Source organism: Aspergillus aculeatus, assembly GCF_001890905.1.
Source record: "Aspergillus aculeatus ATCC 16872 unplaced genomic scaffold ASPACscaffold_6, whole genome shotgun sequence".
In the NCBI taxonomy this organism is placed as follows: Eukaryota; Fungi; Ascomycota; class Eurotiomycetes; order Eurotiales; family Aspergillaceae; genus Aspergillus; species Aspergillus aculeatus.
Genome location: NW_017962981.1, coordinates 1,639,539 through 1,667,242, shown reverse-complemented (window position 1 = coordinate 1,667,242; position 27,704 = coordinate 1,639,539). Strand labels below are relative to the sequence as shown.

At 52.1% G+C, this 27,704-nt stretch overlaps 10 protein-coding genes across 10 annotated transcripts; 5 read left to right on the top strand and 5 right to left on the bottom strand.

The window, feature by feature from the left end:
• Positions 1-916: 916 nt before the first annotated feature.
• Positions 917-2,294, bottom strand: ASPACDRAFT_51866 (glycoside hydrolase family 18 protein; the record flags this gene model as incomplete). The annotated part of the gene is made up of 4 exons (XM_020202534.1): positions 917-1,608; positions 1,707-1,941; positions 1,993-2,017; positions 2,107-2,294. The coding sequence occupies 4 exons, from the start codon at positions 2,292-2,294 to the stop codon at positions 917-919; spliced, it is 1,140 nt and encodes a 379-aa protein (XP_020057439.1).
• Positions 2,295-4,415: 2,121 nt separating this feature from the next.
• On the top strand, positions 4,416-5,473 carry yth1 (cleavage polyadenylation factor RNA-binding subunit YTH1). Its single transcript, XM_020205087.1, has one exon. The coding sequence runs from the start codon at positions 4,560-4,562 to the stop codon at positions 5,322-5,324; it is 765 nt and encodes a 254-aa protein (XP_020057438.1). The 5' UTR covers positions 4,416-4,559; the 3' UTR covers positions 5,325-5,473.
• A 1,008-nt stretch (positions 5,474-6,481) lies between these two features.
• pst2 (putative NADH-quinone oxidoreductase Pst2) lies at positions 6,482-7,781 on the top strand. The gene is made up of 4 exons (XM_020205086.1): positions 6,482-6,589; positions 6,707-6,792; positions 6,863-7,259; positions 7,326-7,781. Exons 1-4 carry the CDS (start codon positions 6,563-6,565, stop codon positions 7,425-7,427), a joined length of 612 nt encoding a protein of 203 aa, XP_020057437.1. The 5' UTR covers positions 6,482-6,562; the 3' UTR covers positions 7,428-7,781.
• A 379-nt stretch (positions 7,782-8,160) lies between these two features.
• Positions 8,161-10,432, top strand: npl4 (nuclear protein localization protein 4; the record flags this gene model as incomplete). Its single annotated transcript, XM_020199502.1, has 4 exons — positions 8,161-8,259; positions 8,329-8,459; positions 8,547-10,031; positions 10,054-10,432. 4 exons carry the CDS (start codon positions 8,161-8,163, stop codon positions 10,430-10,432), a joined length of 2,094 nt encoding a protein of 697 aa, XP_020057436.1.
• A 614-nt stretch (positions 10,433-11,046) lies between these two features.
• Positions 11,047-13,407, bottom strand: ASPACDRAFT_77988 (uncharacterized protein). Its single transcript, XM_020205085.1, has 2 exons — positions 12,933-13,407; positions 11,047-12,854 (listed from the first exon to the last, which is right to left on the bottom strand). The coding sequence occupies exons 1-2, from the start codon at positions 13,083-13,085 to the stop codon at positions 11,427-11,429; spliced, it is 1,581 nt and encodes a 526-aa protein (XP_020057435.1). The 5' UTR covers positions 13,086-13,407; the 3' UTR covers positions 11,047-11,426.
• A 696-nt stretch (positions 13,408-14,103) lies between these two features.
• ppe1 (putative ribosomal protein/carboxylic ester hydrolase (Ppe1)) lies at positions 14,104-15,841 on the top strand (the record flags this gene model as incomplete). Its single annotated transcript, XM_020199506.1, has 6 exons — positions 14,104-14,189; positions 14,235-14,327; positions 14,389-14,921; positions 15,053-15,143; positions 15,226-15,479; positions 15,624-15,841. 6 exons carry the CDS (start codon positions 14,104-14,106, stop codon positions 15,839-15,841), a joined length of 1,275 nt encoding a protein of 424 aa, XP_020057434.1.
• A 428-nt stretch (positions 15,842-16,269) lies between these two features.
• On the bottom strand, positions 16,270-19,044 carry ASPACDRAFT_42595 (putative transcription initiation factor TFIID subunit; the record flags this gene model as incomplete). Its single annotated transcript, XM_020201122.1, has 5 exons — positions 16,270-17,323; positions 17,380-18,194; positions 18,251-18,294; positions 18,342-18,483; positions 18,859-19,044. The coding sequence occupies 5 exons, from the start codon at positions 19,042-19,044 to the stop codon at positions 16,270-16,272; spliced, it is 2,241 nt and encodes a 746-aa protein (XP_020057433.1).
• Positions 19,045-19,438: 394 nt separating this feature from the next.
• Positions 19,439-20,123, top strand: ASPACDRAFT_59884 (mediator of RNA polymerase II transcription subunit 11; the record flags this gene model as incomplete). Its single annotated transcript, XM_020203499.1, has 2 exons — positions 19,439-19,525; positions 19,650-20,123. The coding sequence occupies 2 exons, from the start codon at positions 19,439-19,441 to the stop codon at positions 20,121-20,123; spliced, it is 561 nt and encodes a 186-aa protein (XP_020057432.1).
• Positions 20,124-20,332: 209 nt separating this feature from the next.
• Positions 20,333-21,708, bottom strand: cap2 (F-actin-capping protein subunit beta; the record flags this gene model as incomplete). Its single annotated transcript, XM_020197446.1, has 5 exons — positions 20,333-20,575; positions 20,629-20,676; positions 20,755-21,024; positions 21,142-21,521; positions 21,680-21,708. 5 exons carry the CDS (start codon positions 21,706-21,708, stop codon positions 20,502-20,504), a joined length of 801 nt encoding a protein of 266 aa, XP_020057431.1. The 3' UTR covers positions 20,333-20,501.
• A 1,059-nt stretch (positions 21,709-22,767) lies between these two features.
• Positions 22,768-26,124, bottom strand: mph1 (3'-5' DNA helicase; the record flags this gene model as incomplete). The annotated part of the gene is made up of 1 exon (XM_020203498.1): positions 22,768-26,124. The coding sequence occupies one exon, from the start codon at positions 26,122-26,124 to the stop codon at positions 22,768-22,770; it is 3,357 nt and encodes a 1,118-aa protein (XP_020057430.1).
• Between the last annotated feature and the right edge of the window lie 1,580 nt (positions 26,125-27,704).

Here is a 27,704-nt window from a genome sequence, read left to right as displayed (position 1 = left end):
CCCCCCCCTCCCCCCCCCCCCCCCCGGCCGTCCTCTCCTTTCTCCTCCCCCACACACCTAGGGAATGATATCCAAGGTCCAACGCTATCCACAGGGCAAAGCTCATGCTTATTGGGCTGACAGTGGCCATTCATTGTAGTGGATACCGTACCATGGGGCCGCGAATTAGGTTTCCAGACTACCTACTTGTAACATGACACGCTACTTAATCTGCCTAGTGCATCCATCATCATCTTACCATACCTGCCATTGTGTGGGGTTGGTACCCGATCTGGTGAGTTCGCGGATGGGTAATGTACCCTTTTTTTTGGGGGGCGCGGGGATGGGTGGAAGGTTAGTACATTGATGCGTTAATGCATTGATTCCTTGTGATATTGTCTGTTATTATGTGGGGGCTTTTTGTTGGGGAGATGAAGTTCAACACTCTGATGGAGAAGAGATAAGATGGATTAGATTGGGACGAGCTTAGAAATTACTCGGTCGTTGTTAGGTGAATATTGTTGGGTTTAGTGAGAATGGAGGTACTGGTTGAGTCGGGGTTAATGCTTTCTGTAGAAACTGAACTAATGGTAGTGTGTGTGTGTGTGTGTGTGTGTGTGTGTGTGTGTGTGTTTTTGTATATGTGTAATGCCGCTTTAAATGTTTTGAGTGTGTGTGTCTTGTTGGCATGGTCAATAAACTCAGGTCAATAAACTTAGATAGCAAGGGTTGGAGTCTACGGGGAACAATATCGTCACAGCCAACTTCTCATCTCGCTTATACCGCAGGGCATACAATAAACATACAAGGAATGCAGATAGCGAGAGAGAGAGAGAGAAAAGCACCAACAAGCCGAATGCAGCCACATCTCTTCTACCTCTCTTCTTCCTCTCTTTCACGGTCTCTCTTCCCAGCCTCACTCAAGGAGACAACAAAATCACATATCATGCAGACTCTCATATCCAACCTCTACTAAGCTCTTTCCCTTCCCGCCGCTCTTGTCCCCACCAATATGCCAGTAGAACAGTCCCCCGAGTTTCATCCTCGTCACGAACTTCGCCTTCAGCTGCACCGTCCGCGGGGTGTCGTACGTGACGAACCCGCCATCCACGCCGCCGACACAATATGCCGCGCCGGCCTCCTCGTCCACGACCTCCCGCGCACCGGGTCGGGGCAGGTCGCAGTAATCGAAGATCCCGTCGTCGCCCCCGCAGCCCGCATATCGCTGGCCTGGGCCGGAACAACCCAGGAATGACCGGCCGTAGACGGGGATCCCCAGCAGCAGCTTTTTGGGATCGATGGGGTGGTTGTTGAGGATGTAGGCAATGCTGGACTGACAGGACAGGGTATTGCTGCTCGCGTTGGGATGCGAACTACTCGGGGGTGCCGTGAGTTGGGCGTGGTGGCCGGTTTCCGGCGTCCAGGGTCCCGTGAAGTCATAGGCCATGATGTTGAGGAGGTCCAGATAGGATTGGGCTTTGGAGAGATCGATGTGTCGCAAGAACCAGGGCGATGCGGGGAGGGCTGATGTTACAAGGTAGCGTGGGGTCGGGAGAGACTTGCGGATTTGGGCGAGGAGGCGGATATAGTCGGCGCCTTGGTGGGCGTCAGAGGGGTGTTCCCAGTCCACTTTTTGAGCAATTGTTAGCATGGAGTTGCAAGTACGTTGCGTAGAACACAGGGTTGAGTGGAATCAGAGAGCGCAGAGCAGAAAGAAATAAGCTTACCATCTACCCCATCTAGGCCGTACTCGTCTACCAGTGCTCGGGCAGTCCGCCCAAAAGTCTCCATACACGCTTGACTGCGAGCCACGCGCGAGAAGTTCTCACTTCCCTTGCCGGCGCCACCGATAGAGAGAATGAGTTTCAGTTTAGAATACTTTGGCTTGAGCTGGGCGAAAGCCCGGAGACAGCCGGTAGTGCCGTCCACGGGCATCTGTGTGTCGGCCCATTCGTCGCTCAACTGGGTAAAGTCAGTTTACAACCCAGAAAAAAAGAGCGGAAGATTACTCACGTAGACGGTACCATCTTCTTTAACCCTATGAGAAGAGAAGCAAAATTGGTTAACATCCTCTGTATGGGTTCAGGGCCCGAGGGCCAGATGTGGGTGCTGAGTGGCTACTAGTACCAGGCAAATGCGTAGAATATATGCGAGACAAATCCCAATCGCAGCGAGGAAGGGGACTGTTTCTGATAAATGCGCCAATTGGGATAGTAAGCCGCATTCAGATAGAAGGGCACCTCATAAGAGCTGCTGCTGGAGCGTTCGGCTGCTTTGCGACGCCAGTGTGGGAATAGTGCGGAATTAGAGAACATAATGAGGTGGGGGCCCTAGGAGGGCGAGGAGGATGCGGGAAACAATGATATTGAGCTTAGCAAGCCCACAAGAGATGACTATAGCCTCTTTGGATCCGATAGAGAGACAAAGCGAAAAAGTGACGAGAGTGAAGGCGAAGGATCAGGACGAATAGACTGGTTGAGAGTGGCGTCACGTGTGGGGTATATGGGCAGTGAAAGGACGAAGTGATTGTTTTCTTGAGCTTCTTGTAGTTCTCTCGACGTCTGGACAAATTAATTATGTCCGAGCCTCCTACACCCACGACTTTGTGTCAGTTATCTGAATTTTGATCTGAATCTATCGACTCATCTGTTCGATTTTCCTGGAAGATTGAAATCCCTCACTTGAACCGGGCAAGAATAAGACAGAGACGGACGTGGAAGGAAAAAGGGTCAGAGTTAAACAGCAGCAAGACCGAACGAAGCGAAGCGACAGAAGTACAGACTCTCCCAAAGAAGGCAACCGCAGGAGTTAGTAGTTATAGTAGCAGTTAAGTTAGTACTTGACCTACCGTAAGGTACATTCAAGTTAGTTCTTCTCCCGTTTTGCGATCCCATTACTACTGGTACAGTACTAATAGTCTTAGGGAGCCCGGGTACGCTATTTCTAGGGCTTCCTAATAGTTAGTCAATGCGGCGGCGGACAAATCCTCCACCTCCACCATCACCACCACCATGATGATGAGAATAATGATGATGATTATGCTCAGAAGTAAAACCAATCACACGGCCCGTCTAGGCAGAACAGGCAGAGTTTCCGGCCCCAGTCGCAATTCTCCCACTCACTCACACAGCAACACACACCTCTATCTCTTCGTGTTGGCTCGTCGGATCAGAATCAGCCCCAGACACGGTCCGAACGTCTGGCTCTCTCCCCGCCTATGACAGTTCCAGGTCGGACGTCCTTTTTTTGCCATCGGGCGGGTCATTGGCTGCCTTCGAGGCTTCGTTCTGACTTCAGCACAACAGCTCCGTAAGGTATCCTCAGTGCACCAACGCTCAGAGCCTGTTTTGATGGCGTTTGGGCTCTTTCACTCTCTGGCTTGGTGCCAATACCTCGATTCCAGGTGGATCAAAGACAAAAATTGCGACTGATCCCATGCAGCCATGAGAGAAGGATCGACCGATGACTGAGCTCTGGCGCCGAATCAGCATTGCAGTTGTGCAAGTAATATTAGTGCTTCTCGGGCGACATGGGCCGCTGCTCACCCGCCATCCCTCTCTAATTAACTGCTACGAGTAGTTCACAGGTTTCTCAATCGGTGGTTCCGAACCAGGCTGGATAATTGATGTCGTGGGGAACTGCATTACTGGTTTTACTTTTGCCTTGGAGATACTCGGGCTTGAACCCTGGCCACTTCGAGTACCACCGTGGCAGTGGTTTTATAGGGGTGATCCTTGGTCAAGGTGAATATGCTGACTGTCGTGGTGATATAGACACAGCCACAGAAGGAAGGAACTGCGATTCGAGAGAGATATAATTTATACCCAAGGCATAAGTTGCTGTTGGAAGGGTGAGACAACGGATGACTTGGGCTATCTTAGCGTGGCAGACGACGTATCTCCCGGTGCTCATCAGCAACCAGCGGTCGCACGGGGTGGGTGGAGGTGCCCATGAAATACGAGAAGAAGGACAAGAGAACAGTTGTTCTCACAGCCAGGCGGATCCTGATTCTACCCCAGATTCCAAGCGCAATGATTCTGTCTCGAAGCTTGTAGGCCCAAAGTAGCCGACCATGTAATGCTGGCCGTGCCAACAATGTTTGATGCTCGTCATATGCAGGGGCAGCCCGACGCTTCTCCGGCAAGATTTCCCCAGACAGCTGGGGCGGACGAGCTATCGCATTCTGGCTAATTATCCTGTCTGATCACGGTACTTAGAATGTATGACCTGTCCGATCTGAATGTTTTGGGATTTGACTTCGACTTGGTTCCATCATGCAGAGGCTGAGTAATCTGCTCGAGCTGTTGCCACCGCCTACCGCTCAAAGAATATTGCCGCTTTGTCGCTCGGGCTGATCTCTTCTAGTCTTTGTCTTTGTTACTTCACATTCCTCCTGTCCAACTCCTAGCTCACGACTCATAAATCGGACTGACACACGAGAGCACATTTTAGCAGGGCTGGTCTATTTCTCGGAGCTTTGATATTGACCAAGAGCAGTGGCCCCTTGTCCAAATTACACTACCTCTTCGTTTCTTATCCATTGACAGCTCTTTTCCGTGTCCTCTGACAAGCTCAACACAATGGCGACTGACGTCGGCCATGTTGCCTCGCGGATCCTGTCCCCCGATACTCCTCGCGACCCGAACTTTGATGATTTTTCCTTCATCCCTTTTCTGCGCAATAGCTATGGATTCGGCCTAGCTAGCGACGTTCCCGAATGTAAGGCCTTCCACGAGGGCCACTGTCCGCTGGGGCCGGCCTGCCCGGACCGACATCCTACGCCCTCACGCATGACCACGTCAATGACGACAGCCTCGGGACTGGCGCCCTCGACAACGCATGGATCACTGGTCTGCAAACACTTTCTCAAGGGGCTCTGCAAAAAAGGCATCAAATGCGAATACCTCCACGAATACAACCTACGGCGCATGCCCGAGTGCCAGTCCTTCTCTCGATCCGGCTACTGCCCGAATGGCGACGATTGCCTCTACCAACACGTTCGGGAGGAAGCCCGGTTGCCGCCGTGCGAACACTATGACCGGGGCTTCTGCGAGCTGGGACCGCTGTGTGCCAAGCGGCATGTGCGCCGCCGTCTCTGCCCGTTTTACCTAGCGGGATTTTGCCCGGAAGGAAAGAACTGCACAGATGCGCACCCCCGGTGGTCGGAGAACCTACCGCGGCCCACGATGCGAGTTGAGAAGACGGAGGAGGACCTGGAGCGCGAGCGGGCTCTGATCCGCGAGGAACAGGAGAAGGAAAAAGAACGGGAGCGCGAATGGCGGAGCGAACGTGGCCGTGGCGGAGGTTTCATGCGCGGCCGGTTCCGTGGGCGTGGGCGTGGCTAGATGATGCTCTCTTGGGGAGAAATTCTGTGAGATTCCAGTTACTACATTGTGAAGATACCCCTCCGTGGCATTTGATGATGATTTGATTTATTTTACGACGCAAAGCGGGCATGTCATGTACGTATTTTATGCAGATATAAGAGTCGGAGAAGAGGGCCAAACGTTTAGCCTAATACGAGATCTTACACTTTCGGATTTCAAGGACTTACCAGTAACTATGTACGGAGCAGTGCAATGATTGCTAGGGTTGGGGTCTGCAGTTCGTATAGATTGCAGATAAGATGGGCTGATGAGCTGATTGCGTGTTGGGACGAGCGATGGCCTAGAGCTATTCTATTTTAAGATAGGGATGCCAGCCCATGACGCCCGGAATGGCGTCTTTCTCTACGTAGCTAAAATTGTTCTAATTTCAATGTATATAATGCATTGCCTAATAACTTAGTAATGACGGAAGCGTTTATATCAACATAATTCAAACAAATGGGTCAATAGAGAGAGTCTATAATGGATCCAGAAGCATCAATTGCAATGATCCATGATTAGACTGTAGCCTACCGAATTCTGTTGCTACTAGTGTAACACATCCGACCACTTCGGGCCTCCTCCTCCGTCTCGAGTCCCGAAAGGGGATATGGTACAGCTGGAGCCTACTGGCTCTCTGGTAGACTTCTAAGATTCTAACGTCTATCTAAGAGCGTAAGATGAGAATTAGACCCGAGTCGACTAGCCCTACCTTGTACTAATGGCTGATTAACAGATTAACAATACGGGCAATGGACTCCACCGCGCCCACCTTTCCAGGGGGTTCTGATTTTCCAATGCGCAAGCGGAATTTAAGCGCGATTTGTCACCGTCCCGTAAGATGGCTTTCCCATTGCTGATTGGTCTGATGCTTTCTTTGCTTCCCCGCTCGCCCCACTGCCCTCTGCCCCTCACCAATCACCAGCTCTCGGGCCCAGGGTCTGTCATCGATTACGGATGCTTGCCAAAGCAATTGAACCTCTTTTTCCCCGTAGCTGCGTAGCAACTGTTTGTTGTGGCGTACTTGCTGGATGAGGGAGGGGGAAGGGATAGGGGCCTTTCTATCTCACGGTCTCGCCGGTCTCAATTCTTTGACTATATATTTGCTGCTTCTCTGCCCCTCTTTGACCAGCCCCTCTTTCTACTCATCAGTCTTAGTATCCAACTACCGTTTTCTGTCATTCTTCCAGAAACCAACCCCCTCACAAATAATCACCATGGCTCCCAAGATTGCTATCGTCTTCGTATGTACTCCCCCAACCCATTGTCATACTCCTCCATCAAACAATGGGAAGATAGTCAATTCGTCCTGGTCGTTTCTCAGGAATCTGGAGCATCGTCACTGATGGTTGATCATGCAGTACTCGATGTACGGCCACATCCAGCAGTTGGCCGAGGCTGAGAAGAAGGGTATTGAGGCTGCTGGCGGCTCTGCCGACATCTACCAGTGAGTTTGTACCTGGACAAGGCATCATCCAGGTGATCTGGTAATAGCTAACACAGTTTACCTTATCTAGGGTCGCTGAGACTCTTCCTAATGATGTCCTGGCTAAGATGCACGCTCCTCCCAAGTCCAGCTACCCCGTCGTCGAGCCCAACACTCTGCTCGAGTACGATGCTGTTCTCTTCGGTATCCCCACCCGTTACGGTAACTTCCCTACCCAGTGGAAGGCATTCTGGGACCAGACCGGTGGGATCTGGGCTTCCGGTGGCTACTGGGGCAAGTACGCCGGTCTCTTCATCTCCACTGGTACCCAGGGTGGTGGTCAGGAGTCCACTGCTCTTGCTTCCATGAGCACCCTCGCTCACCACGGTTTCGTCTACGTCCCTCTCGGCTACAAGACCGTCTTCGGCCAGCTGGCCAACCTGAACGAGGTCCACGGTGGCAGCCCCTGGGGTGCCGGTACTTTCGCTGTAAGTCACCATATCCCTGTCAATTGCGTGAATCAGTCTTGGTTCATCCACTAACACCACTATCAGGGTGCCGACGGTTCCCGCCAGCCTTCCGCTCTCGAGCTCGAGATTGCCCAGGCTCAGGGCAAGGCCTTCTACGAGCACGTCTCCAAGCACACCTTCGCTTGACTACATGGCAGCGAGCAGACCCAGTCGGAGTCGCGTGCCGCAGCCCAGCCGCAGCAGAAGACCGAGACAGAGAAGTCTGCGCCTCAACCTGCACAAAACGGACAAAGCACCCAGGCAGCGACCCGGGAGGAGAAGAGCAATGAGGGACCTTGTGGCCTGCCCAAGAAGTGTGTCATCCAGTAGAAACCCGAATTGCTTAGTATCCTACCGGTTCTCTGCTCTGTAACTGGGCTTGCTTTTGTTTCTGTTTCGGTTGGTATGGCGTTGGGTTATAAAGGGAGGGGATTTCAAGAACATAATTCACGTGATACACCAGACTTCGGTCTAACTAGAGAATGAATGATAATATATTCGGTATATACATCTATATGTTATTACCTGTTTATTGACAGAGAGGATGTACTGTAGAAAGGGAGCACAGTTGATTACACGTCTGAAAGCTGTTGAAAATGGGAAGCGGCAGTTCCTGACAAGGGCCAAGGCGGTGAGGGGTAGCTTACGGTGGCTGATGACGATAGAGCTTCGCTGCCTTCTTCGCCCGCCGGAGAGCTTCCTATTCTCCGACTATCTTCCTCGTTCTCTGGGATCCATCTCTTCAGCCCTACTTTCTCCTGAATTCCCGACATGACCTTATGATTACGATGAAGCAGTGAAGCCCGAGCTTAGTGAAAATCGAGAAAACTTCATTTCCAACCTCCTCCCGCACCTTCCTCTAGATCCTATTTCGCCCATCATGGCGTCCCGGTCGATTATTTTGAGATTCGAAAGCCGCAACGGCCAGTTCCGGCTGACAGTCAGCCCTCAGGACTTGTTTCCTACTCTTCAGCAGAAGGTGAAAAATCGAAGTCGAGAACGAATAGATAGCATCAGCATGAAGGAACTAACCTTGACCTCACTTTAGATTGTTGAACATCTACCCCCCAGCACAGATCCCGCATCTATTGCCCTCTCCAATAAGCCCATAGGTACTGGTGGTGAAGAGAGGCTTCTAAGCACTCTTGGTGGGGTGGCGATCGAAAGAGTTGGCCTCAAGTGAGTTTGCATCGAGCCCCCACAGCACGTCGGCTGAACTCGATTGCTGAGTACAGCGGCTAACAACTGCTCTGCTGGTAATCTCAGACACGGAGACAAGCTCTATCTCGGCTATAACGAGACACAAGGACAACAGAATGGCTCTGTCAACGGGGTTCCTGCCTCAACCGAAACGTCCCGCCGCTTGAACGGAGCACCTGTTCCACAGAACGATACCGTCACCTTCCGCCCCCCGCAACCGACCTCCCCAACCACTGTGATCAAGAACCCCTGGGATGTGGTGCAACAATCACCGCTCGATGATGCGCTGGACAAGAAGGACGGCAAGATTCATCGGCCCCGCGATATGAAGATGTGTCGACATGGTCCCAAGGGCATGTGTGACTATTGCATGCCGCTCGAGCCATATGACCCCAAATACCTGGCTGAGAAGAAGATCAAACATCTCTCCTTCCACTCGTACTTACGAAAACTCAACGCCTCCACCAACAAAGCGGAGCTCAAAAGCTCTTTCATGCCCCCGCTCAATGAACCATACTATCGCGTAAGACGAGACTGCCCGTCCGGACACCCTCAATGGCCGGAGGGCATTTGCACAAAGTGTCAGCCGAGTGCCATCAGTTTACAGCCGCAAGAGTTCCGGATGGTCGATCATGTGGAGTTCGCCCACTCAGAGCTTGTCAACTCGTTGCTCAACTTCTGGCGGAAATCCGGGGCCCAGCGGTTGGGATTTTTGTACGGAACCTACGAAGAATACGCGGAAGTGCCCCTGGGCGTCAAAGCAGTGGTGCAGGCAATCTATGAGCCTCCACAAGTTGATGAAGTTGACGGGGTCACGCTGCACGAGTGGCCCGATGAGAAGGAGGTCGATGAGGTGGCCCGGCTTTGTGGCATGGAGAAGATTGGAGTGATATTTACAGACCTGCTTGATGCAGGTAACGGAGATGGATCAGTAGTGTGCAAGCGGCACATTGATTCATACTATCTTTCTTCCCTCGAGATCGCTTTCGCAGCGCGCCTACAAGCTCAACATCCCAAGGCGACAAAATGGAGCCGAACGGGCCGTTTTGGATCCAACTTCGTCACCTGTGTCCTCAGTGGAGATGAAGAAGGTGCGATCACTGTCAGCGCGTACCAAGCATCCGTGGCTGCAGTCGAGATGGTTCGAGCCGACATCGTTGAGCCGTCCGCCGAACCATCTGTGATGCTAGTCCAGTCTGAGGATGACGATGAGCAGAACAGATCTCGATATATCCCTGAGGTCTTCTACCGCAAGATCAACGAATACGGCGTCAGTGCCCAGCAGAATGCCAAACCCAGCTTTCCAGTGGAATACCTCCTGGTCACATTGACCCATGGTTTCCCCACCGAATCTTCCCCACTCTTCACCGACAGCAGCTTCCCCATCGAGAATCGCGAAGTCATTGGCGAGAGTCAGGAACTACGCAACGTCGCGAAGAAGCTTGTTTCGCATGCTGACCCGGAGAAGGCAATCCGTGCCGTGTCAGATTTCCACTTGCTGTGCTTCCTGCACAACCTCTCCACCTTCAGCAAAGTATGGCCTGCTGCTATGTCCCCTTTCCTCCCTTTTAAGAGTACATCGCAATATTATCAGTCGCATGCTAACATATCCCTCCACTCTCCAGGACGAAGAATCTCTTCTCTGCCGCGTCGCAACCTCCCGTAACCCCGCCGATGGTATGCAGTTGATCAACACCCCCGGCTGGGCGACACTGGTCACAATTCTGCAGGAAAGTGGTGAGCGGCCCCCCAAGCGCCCCTGGCTGAGCACGGCCACACTACCTCCATCTTCATCATCACCATCACCATCACCCGGATCTGAGCTCCCTCTCCCCATGAGAAAAGCCGGTCGACGCCCCTTTCCCTCTGCCTCTGCCTCCTCCCGATCCGCCTCTCCCAAATCAGAAAGTGAACAGCTTGCTAAGAGGTTTAAGGGAGCTAGCCTAGAATGAGTGATTGATTATGGTTCTTCCAAGTCGAACGGAGAAACACCTTCCAACCCGCGGAAACCCGTCTCAGCATTTTTCCCGCTCCGCCTGCTTGCCTCTCCGCTGCTCCCTCACCGATGTTCCCCCTCGCTCTCTGCTATTCATAATATAGGGAGAGCTCGAGTTGCGATCAACCTTTTAGTATAAGTGCTGTTCGATCCCAATCTCGGTTGATATGGTTTGTTGATCAGCCTTAAAGGGTCAATGGGGCCAGGTGAGGGATTAGTTGAGGGGTCAATAGGACCAGTTACTAGTCCGGAGAAGCATCAGTGGTCGTTGGGTGATGCTGTAATCTAGGGCATAGTTTCACCCCCAAGCAAGGATAAATCTCTTTCAACAGGCGCTTGCCTCTCATTCTACGTAAGGCACACTCACCCACGTATCTGGCCCCCTTTTCGCGTGCTGGTGTTAAGCTCGGCTACACAGTACTTATTTTAGGCCGTATGTAGCATGCTTATTTGAGGTCCGTAACTACCGGTAGTGGCAACAAGCTTGCACAGAATCATGATGCAAACATTTTGAAGTTGAATTTGAAGCGAAAAAGAGATGATTCACATTCCATATTCCCAGTGAGTGCCATAGACATTTTAGCCCAATGCGTCAAATAGAAAGAGAGAGAATAAAAAAAGAAAAAAGCAGCATGACGTAAGTGAAACACTATCGCTCCATCCCATGGGGAGTGATCGCTGCATATTAAAAGAAATATGATACAGGATAGAATGGCAAAAATCGTAATATCATGATGGCCCAATTTGTCGTCGGATGGTGCAGGATTACAGAAACATGAGATTGAAAGGACAATCGAGAGAATCAAAGACGTATTTGTGAACGCAAAACGACAGAGAAGAATCAGAAGTCAAAGAGGCTCTTTGCAACCAGAGGAAGTGAGATCGTAAATACGTAGGAGGGAACCGAGGATTGAGGAGAGAGAACACAAGAGATCGGACGCGGACGCCGCTTACTCTTTCTCAAGCAACTCGCCCAGTCTCTTTTCCAGAAGGCGTCTGCCCTCGACAGTCTTCCACACCTCGTGTGGTGCCCCGCTCACAATATCCCAGTCCTTCAGGTTCTGGGTAATCTTCGTCAGGTCCTCCTGCGTCTTGGCCCATTTGTGGCTCTTGCGGACCTCGACGCCCGAGCTGACGACGACCAGCGGCGTGTCAGACATCTGGACGTGGCGGGCAGTCTGGATCTCCGAGGCGGTCATGGACTTGGCGACGAGATTTTCTTGGAGCTTGGCTTTGATGAACTTCCCTGCCTGGTAGGCGCTGCGGCCGTAGACCCGGTCCTCGCGAGTGCGACCCTTGAACAGCGCGCCGGCAATGCGATCCAGCCCCAGCGGCGAGAGCACTCCTTGCAGCCAGAGACCAAAGCCGCGGCTTGAGGAGCCGATCTGAGAGAGGTAGTCCTCGTGCGTGCTGTCGATGAGCAGGATACCAGTCACCTCAAGCAGGTGCCTACTGGCGAAAATGCGGCTGTAAATGCCACCGACGCCCGCGGAGACGAGGACCCAGGGACCCTCTTCGCCAGCCAGGGCGAGAGCCTCCGAGAGGGCATCGGCGGCCATGCCGGCTGAGTAGGGGGACGGTGCATTGTCGGACCAGCCGAAGCCTGGGCGATCCCAGTAGCAGTAGCGAGGGACCAAGCCGCTTTGGTAGGCGTTGTCAATGAAGGGTTGGAGGGTGTGCTCGACAGGACCTTCGCCGCCTTCGATCAGGACGGTGGGAACGTCATTGAGATATTGAGTCGTCGTTGTGTTAGGGCTGCCCACACAGTTGAGGTGGACCTGGTAGTTATTGCTATTGACGAGATACTTCTTGCCCGGCGCAGCGAGAGAGGCGTCGCGGGCCCGCAAGATCAGTGTAGCCGTGAAGAGAATAGAGACTACTCCGAAAATGGCCATGAAAATGGTCTGCAGTAGCACGGCAATCCATTCGCGGAGGGGGCGACGGCTTTCCGGACGACCTGTGAGACGCTCTTCCTCTTCACGCTTGCCCCATTCGACAGCCCGATTCTGGAAGATACTGTACAGGGCGATGAAGGTGACCCAGACAACCGAGGCTACGCCTACCCAACCCTCTTCGACGCGGATGCGAGGTACAGCAAGTGTGAGGATCATATCGATGCAGAGAAAGACCCCGATGATGATTCCCCATACGGTCATTGGCTTGGACGGTACAACAAAGAAAACTAGGCTGATGACGAGGTACCCGGTGGTGAGGGTTGTATAGGCGAAGCTGAAGAACCCAGACCCTCGACTATGCATCATGGGAGGACTGACGAACAGTGAGACAAGAAGGAAGGTCCACCAAATGAAGCTCAGGGCCAGAAAGAGCGAGGATAAGCCGCGAAGAGCGCGGATGCTCCAAAGGTTGTACGGAGAGACCTGGAAGTGGCAAGTGTGAGCAACACCGGCTGGCCTGGCACATTTTTGTCTGCTTTATCCACAACGAAGAGCACTCACAGCAGGATCATCAGGACTCAGGTAAGCTGGGGGATCGCGCGGCAAGAGTCGAGAGCGCTCTGTGGGCTCTGGGTGTTGGGTATCATCACCCTCGTTGTCTGGCCGCTCCTCCCTTTCGGCGTTATCATTGCGCCCAAGTTTGAGTGACGGCATGATACCAGTATAGCGAAGCACTCTAAGTCGACTTTGACGATGGCCGTATGTACTGTACAGGCGACACAGGGGTTGAAACCACGTAACCACGTTCACAGGTGATCTCTGGAAGGAAACGATAGAAAAGCGATTGAGAAAAATGGGAACACAGCTGCATAACAGCAAAGGCAGGCAGTGACGGAGATCGCATCTTCGATCAATTGACGTCACAGGGAACAATGGGGGGGGAATTGGAATATCACGGGATTTCCCCAGAAGGAATGCCACATGCTGACGTCATGCAAGGTTCATGCCAGTTTTCACCGCTACATCTGATAAGAATTGTGGTACATAGATTGGTTCCTGGTCGAAGGTGAGAAGATGATGAATGGGACGAGGCTTGCAGCATCTGTGGAAGAGAGAGCAGAGAAAGGAAGAGCGACAGAATGATCTGGCTTAGTAGTAGAGAGAGAGAAAGAAAATAGATTAGAGGAAGGTGGGGGGGGGGATAATTGACAGTCAGGTGATCTTGCATTCATTTTTACTCAGTCGGCGGGCTGTTGATTCCCCCACATATGAGTACAAAATCAGATCGGATCAAGTGTTTGCCACACGATCTACATAGTATTAATCCAACCGAGATCTTATCTGGTCATACGGAGTACGAGTAGAAGCTTGGAACCAGATCCACCATCCAAAGCGGCATTAGTGACCGGTGCGTGCGGCGTGTGAGTCCCCACTGCTATCGGCCTATCTGATCATGCAACAAACAGGGAAAATCTATGCAACACGATTTGGGATTAATCGATAGAGTGCATTGCTTGTTTGTCGAACAATCAATCGAGATAATTGTCAGCCTGCGCCCACCCTGCATCATCGAGGACTGTCTTTCCTCGGCGGGCCACCAAATACCCACAATCCAAACTACACCGCACCACCGCATGACCCACCCCATTGTCTGTGTGTTGATCGAACCTAACAACAACTCTGCCAGTGGCAGTATCTTCCCCTGTCAGAAAGCAGAAGGCCAATCACATTCATGAGCGAGCTGCAGAAATCCTTCGCCAAATATAAATTGGCCAAGCTCTCGCACCAGCTACCCCCCCACGACCTGTCCGCGACTCCGTCTGCTTCTATGTACCCCCTCAACGAGGAGCAGGGAGAGTCCAGTCACGATGAGGACTACTCCTCCGCTTCGTCCACTGGCACGATAATTCCTTCGGCCAGTCGCAATCTATTCGCCAGACCAAATGGTAGTCGCGGGTAAGGATATCGTCCAGTCACCAGCCAGTGCTTCTTAACAACCATCTAAATGCCTCTTTAGATCCCCCCAAACAAGCTTAAGCTGGACCGAGTTCTTCACTCAAGACCTGCATCTCACTCAGGTCGACTCCAGCACTAACACGCGCATCACCCACCATGTATACCTCACGCCCCCCGCCGACTCCGGTAGTCCGCTCTTCGTGATGCACCACGGCGCCGGCTCCTCAGGCCTTTCGTTCGCCGCGTGCGCCGAGGAGATCCGCAAGCTCCTCCCCAACGCAGGCATCCTATCGCTCGATGCTCGTCACCACGGCGGCACGGTAGTGACGACAGCCTCCACCGCCAACGACGAAGGGGACGACAGGGCCCCTCAAGAAGATGGAGGCTCACCCGCTCTCGATCTCAGCCTGGAAACCCTCAACGGGGATCTCGTCTTCGTCGTCCGCGAAACCCAGCGCAAGATGGGCTGGGACAGTCTTCCAGACCTGATCCTCGTCGGGCACAGCCTAGGCGGTGCCGTGATAACGGACGTCGCAAAGACCGGCGACCTAGGATCCAAAGTACTGGCCTATGCCGTTCTAGATGTTGTTGAAGGTTCGTCCTTCGCAACCACAGACCCCTACTCGGACTCTTCCCCCGGAATTCTCTTCTGCACCACCGCTACCTCCCACTGTTACTCTGAAATTAAGAGGAAACCCAATAAATCTGACCACTCTCAAAAACAGGATCCGCGATGGACGCCCTCCAAAGCATGGAAACATACCTCTTAACTCGTCCCTCCCGCTTCCCTTCCATAGCATCCGGCATAGAATGGCAGTAAGTCAACCACCACCCCCTCCCAAAGCGCTTCGCGCCTTACGAAATAGTCTTCTAATCTCAAATGCCTGGAACCAAAAAGCACCCGCTCGCGCACAATCCGCAACAAAACCTCCGCCCGCATCTCCGTCCCCTCCCTTCTCTACGAACAACCCACCCCGACAGACCCCACCAAACCCTGGGTCTGGCGCACCAACCTGTCCGAGACCAAGCCCTTCTGGGAGAACTGGTTCATCGGCCTGAGTCGGAAGTTCCTCGATGCGCGCGGCGGCAAACTACTCCTGCTGGCGGGGACGGATCGACTCGATAAGGAGTTGATGATCGGGCAGATGCAAGGTACGAACGAGTGACCCCCCCAGCCCAGATTATTCCCATAGTAACTCGTACCTTTCTTGCGGTGATGTGAACTTCCAGCAGAAGGAGGTTTGGGGCTCGAGGAGAAAAGAGAGCTAACATTGATCAAATGGATGAACCTTTTAGGCAAATACCAATTACAGGTTCTACCGGAAGCGGGCCATTTCATTCAGGAGGACCAGCCAGCCAAGACGGCGCAGATCCTGGTGGACTTCTACAAGAGGAATGACCGAAGTGCGTTGGTGCTGCCGCCCAAGGTGGCGGACATGCAGGCTCAGGCGGCCATGAACAAAGGAAACGGCGCTGGGCTAGGCTCCGGAGCTGGGGCCTTCAGGAGGGTTTAGAAGGTATATACGACTAGATTGTATGTCTTGTATGTTTTGTTGAGAGGGTTTATCTGTGTATAGGTGCAAATTCAGGTATGAAGAAATAAAAGTGTACAGATTATAACGAGATCTGTGTTGTTGTGTTCTGGTTTCTTCACAGAGGCTCCCGCTCCAACATTGAAACAAAATGCTGCCTGCCAAATAAACACCAAAAGCCCGCTGGCCATTCCATTTGCATTTTCCATCCAGGACGCCGCCAAATCATTCAGCCAAATCATTAACGAATACATGCGGCAATGCAATCAGGGAGGAAACAAGATGTTTCGACAGAAAAGCAGATTGAGGTGATAAAATTGAAATAAAAAAAGATAAAAGAAAAAGAGAAACGGGTATCTGGCGCCACTGTGCATGCAATTCACATAACCCTTCTCCTCCGTCGACCCCTTTCAAGGAAGATAAGCACCTCCAGCCATGATCAAATTCATATTGGTGAACTTGACCTTGTATACTGGACTTTTCTTGGTCGGGAACGCGCTGATCTGGTCAGGCGTTACGACCACATCCTTGCCCTTCTTCTTGCTTCCAATGCCAGGTCCGACGGAGCTGGAGGCTTGTGTGCTGGCTGCAGGGGGATTGCCGCCGTCGACCTTGGTTCCTGCGCCGCCCTCACCGACAACCCGACCCTGAGACGGATCCTGTGCAGGACCAGCCACGTCCCAGACACGGACGGTACCGTCAGCACCGCCAGAGACTAGAATATTCGATTCGACGCTCCAGCTGAGGGACCAGATGCCACCCTTGCCATGACCGCGCATGCGCTTGAGAAGTCGTCCTGGGGCCAGGTCCCAAAGAAGGATTGACCCGTGGTCATCGGCCGATGCGAGGAGCTTTCCATCACGGCTACAAGACAGAGCTGTAATGTTTCCTGTGTGGCCAGTGAACATACGGACGGCATTTCCTGTAGTCACGGCCCACATGCGCACGGTGTGATCGGAGCTACCGGTGAAGATATACGCCGAGTTGGGGTGAAAGCAGACGCAGTCGACATCCTGGTCGTGTCCGACGAAGATACGTTGTTGACGGATGTGGTCGGTGACCCAGAGACGAGCGGTCTTGTCATGGCCACCAGACACGAAGTAGTGACCGAATGGGCCCCACTGCAAATCCCAAACGGGCTGATCGTGGCCCTTGTAAACTACCATGCATTGCCACAGATCCAGGGACCAGAGACGGATGGTTCGATCGGCTGATGAAGAGAGCAACCAACGGGCATTAGTCGGCGCAATGGCATTGTCGGCACGCGTAATAGAAGGCGCGAATGCTACAGAGTAGACAGGTCCAGCATGCCCTATCAGGCGACGAGAATTTGAGGGCGCATCATCCACATTGTCGTACGTTGACTGGATTTTCTTCCCATCCATGCTCCAGACCCGAATATAAGATTCCTGCATACCAGCCGCAACGAGCATAAGGTCATCGGAGAAGTCCAGGCAGTTGACGCTGTATATAGTCAGTCGCGGGACATCATGACAAGCACGAAGGTAGGTACTACTCACCCATCGTAGGTATTATGGAATGTGAACATGCATACACTAACGGCCGGCCCAACACCACCGGTTCTACCTTCGATCCTAAACCTGTCGCGGTTCTCTTTGACCCTTTGAACTTCGATCGCGACATCTCGAGCGGTTGATGGGGGATAGGGAATATCAGCGCGAGTAGGCGCCTCTTCGTCATCCTCTTTCTTGATCATCTGCTCAAACTCTTGGATCAAAGTGTTTTGGCCCGGGCCAGGAGGATGCTTGAAGTCTTCGTCCGCGAGCTCGCCGCGTACATCAGTCTCCAGGGTCGACTCAAGTGGTAATTTTCCAAGCTTCAGTCTAGGCAAGGTTCCGGCCATGTTCGGGTTATCTCCGGTGTAAGCAGACCCGGGGTGGTGACCAGGAATACCCTCATCTTCGCTGGGAAAGGTCTGGGTGCCATCACTTTGGCCAAGCATCGCGGCGAAACTAAATCGGTCGTCCGAAGTGCGCTCTTTTGTGATAATGGTACAGTAACTGCTCAGGATGGCAGTCATATCAGACCCACCCTCCTTCTGCTTGCTCTCCAAGAATTGCATCAGGTTTGAGAATGCCGGGTTACTCAAGACCAAGCGGTACTTGTTAGTTCTATAGAGCTTGGCAGTAGCGTTGTCCTGAACATGTTCTGGGAGACTGATTGGCTCCAAAGCGCGAACATCTTCTGTGTGCTCCGGCAAGAAGAGGTTCTTGTTCATGTCGAAGAATTGTTTCGCCTCTTGGGGCTTAAACGAGGACACCATGTTGATGAAGGTGTAGACAAAGAGCGGCCACAGCACACGTCTGAGTTCAGGCTGTCGAGGGTTTCTAAGCATTTATTCATCTGCAGGCCTTAGTACGAAGGGCATACCTTGTACAGATCCAAGTTATCTTCAACCCAGACCTTGAGCAGATCTATAACAGCATTAGACAAATGAGAAACAAGAGTAGGACGAACTTACCGAAGCCGAGCCGGTACTTAGGACGCGCATCTTCGCCAAGAGGGGGCATAGGCGGGCGGCCATCAATCTCTTGATGCGCCGATTCTATGCGCAGCATAGCCTCTGTGCGACTATAGCCTTTCTTGGCCAAATAGTCAATGACCTGGTTTTTAGACATTTGTGTCAGTATTTGACGAAGCACCGATCATGAAACTTTGGTTGATATCAACAAGTGTAGATATCACAGCAGGTGCGTTCCTAGTTGAAGAAGCGATGATACCCAGCAACACTCGAAGCCCAAAGGATAACCAGATTCACATGTTTAACAGCTTCTCTAGCTTGTCTCTCTTTGTTAATAGCGAAAGCGGCCGGTGGACGGTAAGGCAATCTGAAGCACCTTCACGGCACCTTCACTGCGACATCTGCCAAGTGAATGCACGACAACATGCCTGAACCCGCACAACACGCCCATCTCCGCAAGAACCACCTTCCGCGGCACAGAACACAACAGACCCAGAAACGAGAGACGAATACATACTATTTGATTGAGATTTTGCTGCGACATTGGACCCCCCGGCGGCGGCGGCGGCGGAGCAGGGGGGCCAGGCGTCACAGGGCCGGTGTTGGTCATGGGTTGTTGAGGAGGCATCGACATCCCACCTGGACCGGGCCCCATACTTCCACTTCGGGGAGCTGGGCTCGGGGCCCCGCCTGGCGCAGACATGGCTGCTGGATAATTTGACAGGGATGATTCAACGGTGGGGGGGGAAAGCTCCTATATGCCGAGCAAAGGACTTGTCCAGTTCACTAAAGCGAAAGATGCGACGGCGCTCAGAAGAGACTAGCAAAGAGAGAGGAAGAGACCGACACGCGGACGGGGAGGGAAAGCAGTTCGGGATGCGATTCAATCCGGAGGTTTTGCGAAGTCCGCAGCTTAAGGACACTATCCCTTTTGTGGACTAGCGTGTGACTGGCCCCTGGTTCCATCACGTGATGATATGCTATGCTCAATCATGGATAGATGCACAGGAGCCCCGTTTATGCACCTATCGTCATCAAAGAGCAAACACTGGCATATTGCTGCAATTCAACCCGTGTCTGACACTGTCCAGAGCATCATGGCCGAGTCTGGCAACAATTCTAGGTCTCCAGACCAAGTCTTCACTTCCGCCGATCGCATTCGGCAGCTTAATGAGATCGACAAGGTAAGCTACCTACCCTCTGGAGAAGTGAGAGCTGCGACAACGTGCTCGAAGATGAAAGTCGAACTACTCACTAGTCGCACTGCAATACCATCTGAGACTATGTACTAATTGGAATTGTGTTAAGGATGTCGCTCAATTGATTCACTCCGCCGGTCTCGCTATCCAAGCCCTTACCAACGCCCGAACCACCGACTCTCCTGCTGAGAACAACTCCTTAGCCGCCCACAAAACACGCTTCAAAGAGGCCACATCGCAGTACTTTGCGCTTCTCTCGTCCATTGATGTTCGACTGCGACGACAGGTGTACGCCCTCGAGGAGGCCGGGATTCTCGCGCCGGAGACGGCCGCGACCGCAACGAACTCCCGCACAGGCGAGTTAGCTGGGGCTGGTGCGGCAGCGGCGGCCGCATCGTCAAACCCGCTGGATGTGAGCTGGCTCAACAGTCGGAAGGACACGGTTGGGAAGGATAAAGAGGCAGAGCTGTGGGCCGCGGCAAGGGAGTTTGTCGAGCAGCTCGCTCGGCATGGGCCTTCGTCGGCAACCGCTAGACATGAGTCGAAAACGGAGGGTGGGCAGGACGACATGGAGATGGACTGATGAACGATGGTCTGAATGAGGCACACGCATGCTTTTGAGCAGATGCTATCGACTTCTGCATTCGGGTGTCGACGATTGGAGGATCGCAACAACCATTTGCGTGGGCAATGGTTTGTTAAAAGTACGAGTCTTATGATACCCAAGCTTATTTATACAATTGTGTTGATTCCGCACGACGAAGCTTTGAGCCATTGTTGGGCTCAGGTGAGATCTCTACAATAAAAGTGCCAGAGTCAAACTGTGATCGGATCCCCAGGAACCTCAAAACTACATATAATTAAGTGAATGGCAAACTCGCAGGATAGAAAGACGAACGTCTAGATGATGTTGACAGGTACAACATCCGCTTGTTTTTACAACTCCAAGCAATGAATGTGGCTACCGCTGCATGGATCTGATCATCTCGGCGTGATTAGCCCGCTCCTTGTTCGCCTCTGTCAAGGACGAAAGACCTGCAACACGTCAGTATTATGGTACCATGCATTTCCGCAGCAGGAGAACTCACTGCGCAGTTCACCGACAACATCCTTGGCCTTGCCAAAGTATACCTCCTCTGCAAGAGTCTTCACGTTAGTCTTCGTCCAGTGCTGTACGCGCTTGCGTCTGGGTGCAGAGAAATTGAAACACATACGCAGCAGGTTTCTCATCTTCAACTCCATATCCTCCACAAGCCGGCCGACGTTTGCAACGTGGCTTGCATCCGACTCAACGGGCAGATCGACCTCGACCTGGCGGGTCATGTTACCGCTGAGGTCCATCTCACCCAGAGCCTCGGACTCGTTCGCCAGGTGGAGGATGACCGTGCTGGTCAATTTGTAGTGGGACATGCGAGCTCTGTCAGTAGCCTCGAAGACGTGGATGCTGTCCCACTCTCCCGAGCTCTTCGCACCAGGGGTGACTCCTATTACCGTACCACATCGCGTTAGCAACGAGGCCAACCATCATTTTGTCCACCTTCCTGTAACCAAGCTCCACAAGTTCTCCGTTCTTTCAGTATAGGAGATAGAAGCTGACGCACCTTTCTTGAGAAGAATCACGCCCGCAAACCCATCGTCCAAGTCCCAAAAGTAGACGCTTCCCACGCCGCCCTCGTAGTATAACTCCCGGTAGACATCGAAGGCCTCGTTGGCAGCAACCTCGAGCTTTCTCACCCGGTCACTTGGTACCGTTCCGTCATCGAGAGGGGGGTCGAATTCGTTGCTCCAGGGTGACCGGTAGCTGTCACCATCCCGGTTGTAGTCGCAGAGCAAGTAATCCCGGTTGGTCTTGGGGCAGCGGCGGACCTCCAGGGGCTGATCAACGGACGATAAGAGATCTTCGGTCAGGTCAGGGACGATGGTGGTGATCGCCTGCAAGTTCTGCTTGGTGTCGCGGGGGTTGAGGCGCCGGAGCAGGTCCCTGAGAGCAGCACGATGTTGGTGGTCAGCGGGATGCTGCAAGCGGGGTTGCAAGGCGAGGGGTTGACCTTGGCCGATGCGGACAGAGAGGGGAGCTTGCTTGGAGGAGTTGGAGGAAGGTGAAGTGTTGAAAGAAGGGTTCAGCTAAGACAAACTTACAGCGCACTATCATATTGTGCGTCAGCCATGATTGTGACGGGTTTGTTGGAATCAATCCTGTAGTGTTTAGGTTGCTGTTTACTTCCTAGTTACCTCTCAAGCCCCCGGGGGGGGGGAGAGACCGGACGGAGTGACGGTGGATTACTGTAAGCGGTGTAGCGCGGCTGGTTGGAGAAAGCGGGTCCATTGAGGCCTCCCCCTTATCACTCCAGTAAGTATATACTTTGATTTGCCTTGTCCATGCTTGAAAAGAGCCTCAACCAAGCTTTGCTACAATAAGAAAAGGTCCTGGCTTTATGGAAAGCTATTTCAAGTCATTACAGAAATATGCCTTGCTGTTAGAGAGATATCTGTCTTTTTTGGCTCTTCAATGATAGCAAGCGGGATAACATTACAGAAGTGATTAAGGCGAAGATAGGCAAATGGAAAGCGATCAAGTATGATTCCTCGAGTAACCATCTGTGTCTATTCAATACATACTCAGGTCTAAGTGATGTGTCTAGAGCAGTGTGTTGACGACTCCTAAGCTACGCTAGAGTATCGCACCGAGGCTATTTCCATTGATACCACCACCGAAGGCATATTAGGTAGCCGTATGGAATGCCGCTCATCACTTCTCGCCTGGTAGATACTGCAGTTCTCAGTGCTTGCAAATCTTAATAAGACGGTTTCATGTGCACGTAATGACCTCGAACTTGGTGACCTAGAGATCCAGACTAGACCAACCAGCTTCACTGAGACTTTCTGTGGCTTCCAAGTTATGATGCTGTGAACTCTCTTCAATAATCAATTCGTGCGGAAGCCCGCTCGGCTGGACATGGTATATTGGAAGGGCACAAACTGCTATAGGACATCCCATTATGCAGGCTGAAGCAGTCATCAAGTTCATGGTCGAGCCAGGCAGTATGGTATTCTTCACGCTGAGTGAGCTCTTCATGGCCCACTATGAGAGTTCATTGCAGGGTCATACAACGGATGCCCAAAAAGAAAAAAAGTAAGCCAACCTTTTCTACCAATCGAAGGGTATATCCTGCCGAAAAGCAACATGCAGTGTGAACGGACACTTAACCAAATAGAAAAGTCCACCATCAACCGTCGCTATCATCGCTCATGACGAATTGGCGGCTCCGCCGCTTTTTCTCAACGCTTCTGTCCAAAAGAGTGGACATGTCAGGGAAGTTTTCACCCATGTCCTCCGTCATTTGTGAACAGAATAATGAATCGTCTGTTGCTGTCTCTACAGCCGAGGGCTGTATCTTCGAATTCCTCGGCATTTTATCTGTGCCATCCCCTTCCCCATTTGACTTGCGTTTCACGGGGAGAACGAAATCTGATACTGTGCGCTGGGTGCGCCTGGCACCACAATCACGGCTGCTCATGTCGCCGGTGGTGCCTGGAATATCCTCATACTTGTCTGGACTCAGCGCCAAGACACGCCTATATTGCTGCTCACAGTCCGCGGAAATCTGATCCATTTTCTGCAGAGTCCCAATCATGCGGCGAGTCAGAGACCCATGTTGTACTGCTTTAGTAGGCCGAGGAGCGAGCTGAAGGCGAGGGAATGCGTCAGTTCGAGGATTGCAGATCGACGGTGCATCGGACTGTCCTGCCTTGCCGTAATGAACATCAAGCTCGTTTTGCTGCGCTGGAGTAAGCAGGACATCTTCGAGCGCCGGGAGATCAACGGGCTCCGGAGTCGGCGTGCGAGCCTTACTTTTCTTTGCCTCCCTACGCTTGCCGCCTTCAGCCAAGCTGGACGCTTTCGTGAAGCCTGTTTCCACATTATCCGGCATGTGGAATTTCTTGGGTGGCCTCTTTGGAGGTCGGCCTTTTCGCTTGGGCTCAGGCAGCTCTCGCACAGTATTCTCCTCGGGTATCTCAATCGCCCGTTTATCAGCTACAGGCCGGATCCCAGACGGAAGGATACGAGGGGACTGGTCTTCATGAAAAGTAAATCGGGTGCCGCTAGCAATCATCTGTTGCATCTTCTCATAATTGTCCTTGGCTTTGACATAGGACTCTTCCTCCTTGCCTTGCATGAGAAGCAACACAATGTTACCCGCTCGTTTGCGACCCGTACGTCCCATGCGTTGAAGCATGCGAATGGGTGACGCGGACGAGTCGTAACAGACGATCAGGTCGACTTCGCCGATATCCAAACCCTCCTCCCCTATCGAAGTTGCGACGATCGTGTTGTAAGTACCGCTCTTGAACTTCTGAACAATATCGAGTTGAGTTTTCTGGTTCATTCCTTCTGAGCCCTTGGCGCTACTCTGTCCGACAAAAACATGGGGCCGGATCATCGGCTCGTACCTTTTGAGGACTCGCGTCACCTCTTCGGCGCTGTCCCGGAAATGCACGAAGATCATGACTCTGGTTGCTGGTTTCGCCTGGTCCTCGCCTGTACCCGCACCTTCGCCCGCGTCCATGAAATGGTTCAAGACAACCTGCTTTAAGTACTCTAGCTTGGGATGGCCAATGAATTCTGGGTTCTTAGTCCACGGCTGCAAATGGTTCATAAGTTTCTTAAAACTTTCATCTTGAACAACTTGTCGTTGGTATTTGCCACCCTTCTGCCCATCAGTGTTGGACTGGAAATGTGCAAGATGACGGTAGAACGGAGTGATTCCGTGATATTTCAAGAGGTCAATCCCATGGGCAAGACTGGCAAGCACGGTAAAGATAGCATTTACTTTGCCCTTTAACCCGAAATGTGCATTCCGACCAACGTCTGACATCATCCACTGCTGTCTGGCTTTTGTCAATCCGAATGCAGTAAGTCCCATAGGATCACGGCCCCAGTACGCATTGAGACTCCGAAGCTGGTCAACTAAAGGTTGGAGAGTCTTCGTTAATAAATCCATGCACAGAACCATTTCCTCGGAATTCCGGAAAGTCTGAACTTCTATGTCCTTTGCATGAACATATTCCCGGATATCAAGGGATTGTTCCGTGCGGATCTCAACTCGGGAAATGTCCAGCCCATCAATTACTGCCTGGACGGCCTCCACCGTGGAGCCAGGCGTTGCAGTTAAAGCGAGGACACGGAAACTTTGATTGTAACGTCGAAGGAATTTAACAACTTCCACGTAGGCATACCCTCCTGTGGCGCGATGCGCCTCGTCTACAACAAGCAAAACGATGCGCTTAGGATCTGCAATCCCGGTCTTGAGATCGTTGACTAAGGTCTGAGGGGTCATGAAGAACACGCGTTTAGCCTTCCATTCCTCAGCTCTGACGCCAGGGGCAGCTTCGCCGGTGAGCATTGTGGTCTGGGATCGTGGAACTCCTGCAATTTGAAAGCATGCGTCTATCTGTTGAGCGACTAGCGGCTTCGTAGGAGCGACAAATACGATCTGAGCGTCTTTGGTCCATCGTAGCCAGTTCAACATAATGGTGGCTGCAATGAAGGTTTTACCTAGACCAGTGGGCAGCGCAACGAGTAGGTTGTGGAATAATCCTTTCTGGGCGATGTTGAACTGGTAATCTCTGGTTTTCCCCAGATTGGTGGGATAGACCCATGTATCTAGAGCTTCCTGATTCAATTTATGTTGCGTCGGGGGCTCGACTTTTTCGGGTGGTGAAATGAACTGCTCGCCACGCGGGGGCTGGCTTGCTGGACTTCGGACTGCCATGTCAAATAAAGTGGTCTGCCGAACACCCAGTGGACGATTTACACTCTGCGTAAAAGTGCCTGATACCGGTCGACCATGAGCTGGGGGAGGAGGAGACAAGGATAGATCGGAGTCAAAAGCATCGTCCGGTATGTCGTCTAGGAATTCTGCAGGAATATCCATGGCATCGCCTGTTTGTTCACTTGAGGAGCGATCCACCGATGGAGGCTTCAGGTGATTGGAAGCTGTCTTGTGGGACATTTTAGAGCTTTCTTCTTCGAACGATTGCAACGAGGCCTCAATGGCCGCCTTCAAGGCGTCATCGTCTTCAAGTTCATCATGTGTCCCATCACCGCCGCCTCTTCCGTTGACTGCGTATGTTGCCGGAACGTTCGTTGGGGGTGGTAACTCTGGGTCTGGCTTCTTCCATCGCGGGCCTCGAATCATTTCTGGAGGTGATTGAGGCTGCGTGAGTTGGGTGACGAAGATGTTCTCCTGGACATTTCTGTTCTTTGGCACGAACAGTTTATACTTGGAATGCGCCTCCGGCTCCTCAGAATCGCGAAAGTAATGTGATGCTCGGACTGGAGACTGCAGCTCCTCGTCCTCGTCTTCGCCAGAGTCAGGCAAAGCCTCTCGCGTGTCACGTCGGTCATATTGATTCTTTCGCAGTGATAGGTTCTGCTTGTTGGCTTCCAGGCGACGGCGTTTGGCCGGCCTGGGAGAATCCCGTTCTGTTGGCGTGGCGGCGGCATCAGAGTCATCGTCAACAACGAAATCTCCGAGATCATCATCAAAATAGTCGGAAGAGTCCCCTTCCAGGTCAGACATGTCGAACCCAACGTGGTTCGTTGGGATCAAAGCTGCTGCAGGTTTGAGCTGGCCATGTTCATAACGCGACGCGTCGGCTCGCAATCACATGTTGGCTTAGTCATGAAATGTTCATGATTTCCTGATTTGGCATAACCGCTCGTCCTCCGCTCAGCTTCGACTCAGTGGAAAGACTCAGCTACGAAGACAAACCCCCATTTTGTTCCAAGGCAAAGGGTGTCTAGATACCACTTGTGAAGTGCTCTGGCTATTGTGCTTCTGGACTGTCAACAAAGTCAAATTCAATTGACCGAAGTCGCATATACACCCCACTCATGTTGTGGAACTTCGTCAGGCGCACAGTGAGAGTCTCCTCGGCCACAAGCAATGACCACGAGTGGGATAGATGGTTTTTACAATAGGTTAGTTATCGACTGAGTGCTAGAAACTTCCATCAAGTCTTCGCAATCCAACATTGATGTTCTGGGCCACATTGAATCAAGAGAGCCAAATTTGGGTGGGCTATCTATTTAGCGTGCTCACCAAAACAACCAAAAGGAAAAAAATAAAGAATATAAGTAAAGCACGAGCCAGAATGGCGGACAAGGCAGTTAGTTGCCTTGCAACTTTTAGTAGTAGTCAATAAATCAGACTAAGCTAACTAGTTATTCTGTACGGAGTACGGAGTACTTTAGCACTTCGCAACTGTCACCGCACTGGGAAACATAAGGAGTAGAAGATCGAAACTCTGATGTGTGCAGGTGTGCCATGTCCGGAATGATTCAGGATTTGATAGTTGGCCAGACAGCACCTGAAGATCCTGTGGTGTAACACCGGATTCAATATTTTGTAGGGATGAGAGAAGGCAGCTCCAATCAATCTGGGGGTCTTGGAGTAATGGAGACCAGGAGCGATCCGTAGTGTTGCAGCCACGGAACTTTAATCACCCATCACCTTGATGATTCCAAGCAAGCGCCCTTTCGTTTTGTGAGCAGTCTTGTGGTTGCTCGTAAGGAGACTACACTGTAAGATTATTATTAGGATCTCTGCACTATGCAGGCTGCAGGCTGCACTCCAGAGATTCTTGACAGACCTTTCCGCATGACCTTCACTCACTGCCACTGCCACTGCCACGAGCAATCAATCAGCTCATTGTTCTGGCTCAAATTAGCCAAGCGAAGAGCCGGGCTTATCAGCGCCCAGTTTCTCTCCATGGGTGTGGAGTAGCCAGCGAAGAGGCGGATAAGAGCTTTGAGCAATGGGTGGACGCAGAACGAGACTAAGGAGGACTAAAGTCAGACTAACAGCGACGGTAGTGCCACTCCAGGGTTATTTTTGGGGCCGATCCCTCCTTGGGATCCATTTAGACTGCTTGGACTCTGGAGGAGTCCCCAGATTTTCCAAGGGTCTGTCCACCCTTCGCGCTTCACCGGGAAATTGTCTCCTTTGAGTGAGACAAAAGTGGACTTGAAGTGGAGTTTTGAGCCGGGCTTCTTTTAGATCTGTTCGCGGATTAGGGGCCACCTCCGTCACTGAATTCTAGTCTTTGTATCAACAGGTCAGTCAGTCACTTGAAAGAAGAATCTCTGTAGATTATTGTA

What these genes read in the sequence shown, in the direction of transcription:
- yth1 (XM_020205087.1), top strand. Translation starts at nt 4,560, where the DNA reads ATGGCGACTGACGTCGGCCATGTTGCCTCGCGGATCCTGTCCCCCGAT.
- pst2 (XM_020205086.1), top strand. Translation starts at nt 6,563, where the DNA reads ATGGCTCCCAAGATTGCTATCGTCTTC. An exon ending in GGCTCTGCCGACATCTACCA is followed by an intron (nt 6,793 to 6,862) that starts GTGAGTTTGTAC and finishes TACCTTATCTAG; the next exon opens with GGTCGCTGAGACTCTTCCTA. An exon ending in GGGGTGCCGGTACTTTCGCT is followed by an intron (nt 7,260 to 7,325) that starts GTAAGTCACCAT and finishes CACCACTATCAG; the next exon opens with GGTGCCGACGGTTCCCGCCA.
- ASPACDRAFT_77988 (XM_020205085.1), bottom strand. Translation starts at nt 13,085, where the DNA reads ATGCCGTCACTCAAACTTGGGCGCAATGATAACGCCGAAAGGGAGGAG. An exon ending in TGAGTCCTGATGATCCTGCT is followed by an intron (nt 12,855 to 12,932) that starts GTGAGTGCTCTT and finishes TGCCACTTCCAG; the next exon opens with GTCTCTCCGTACAACCTTTG.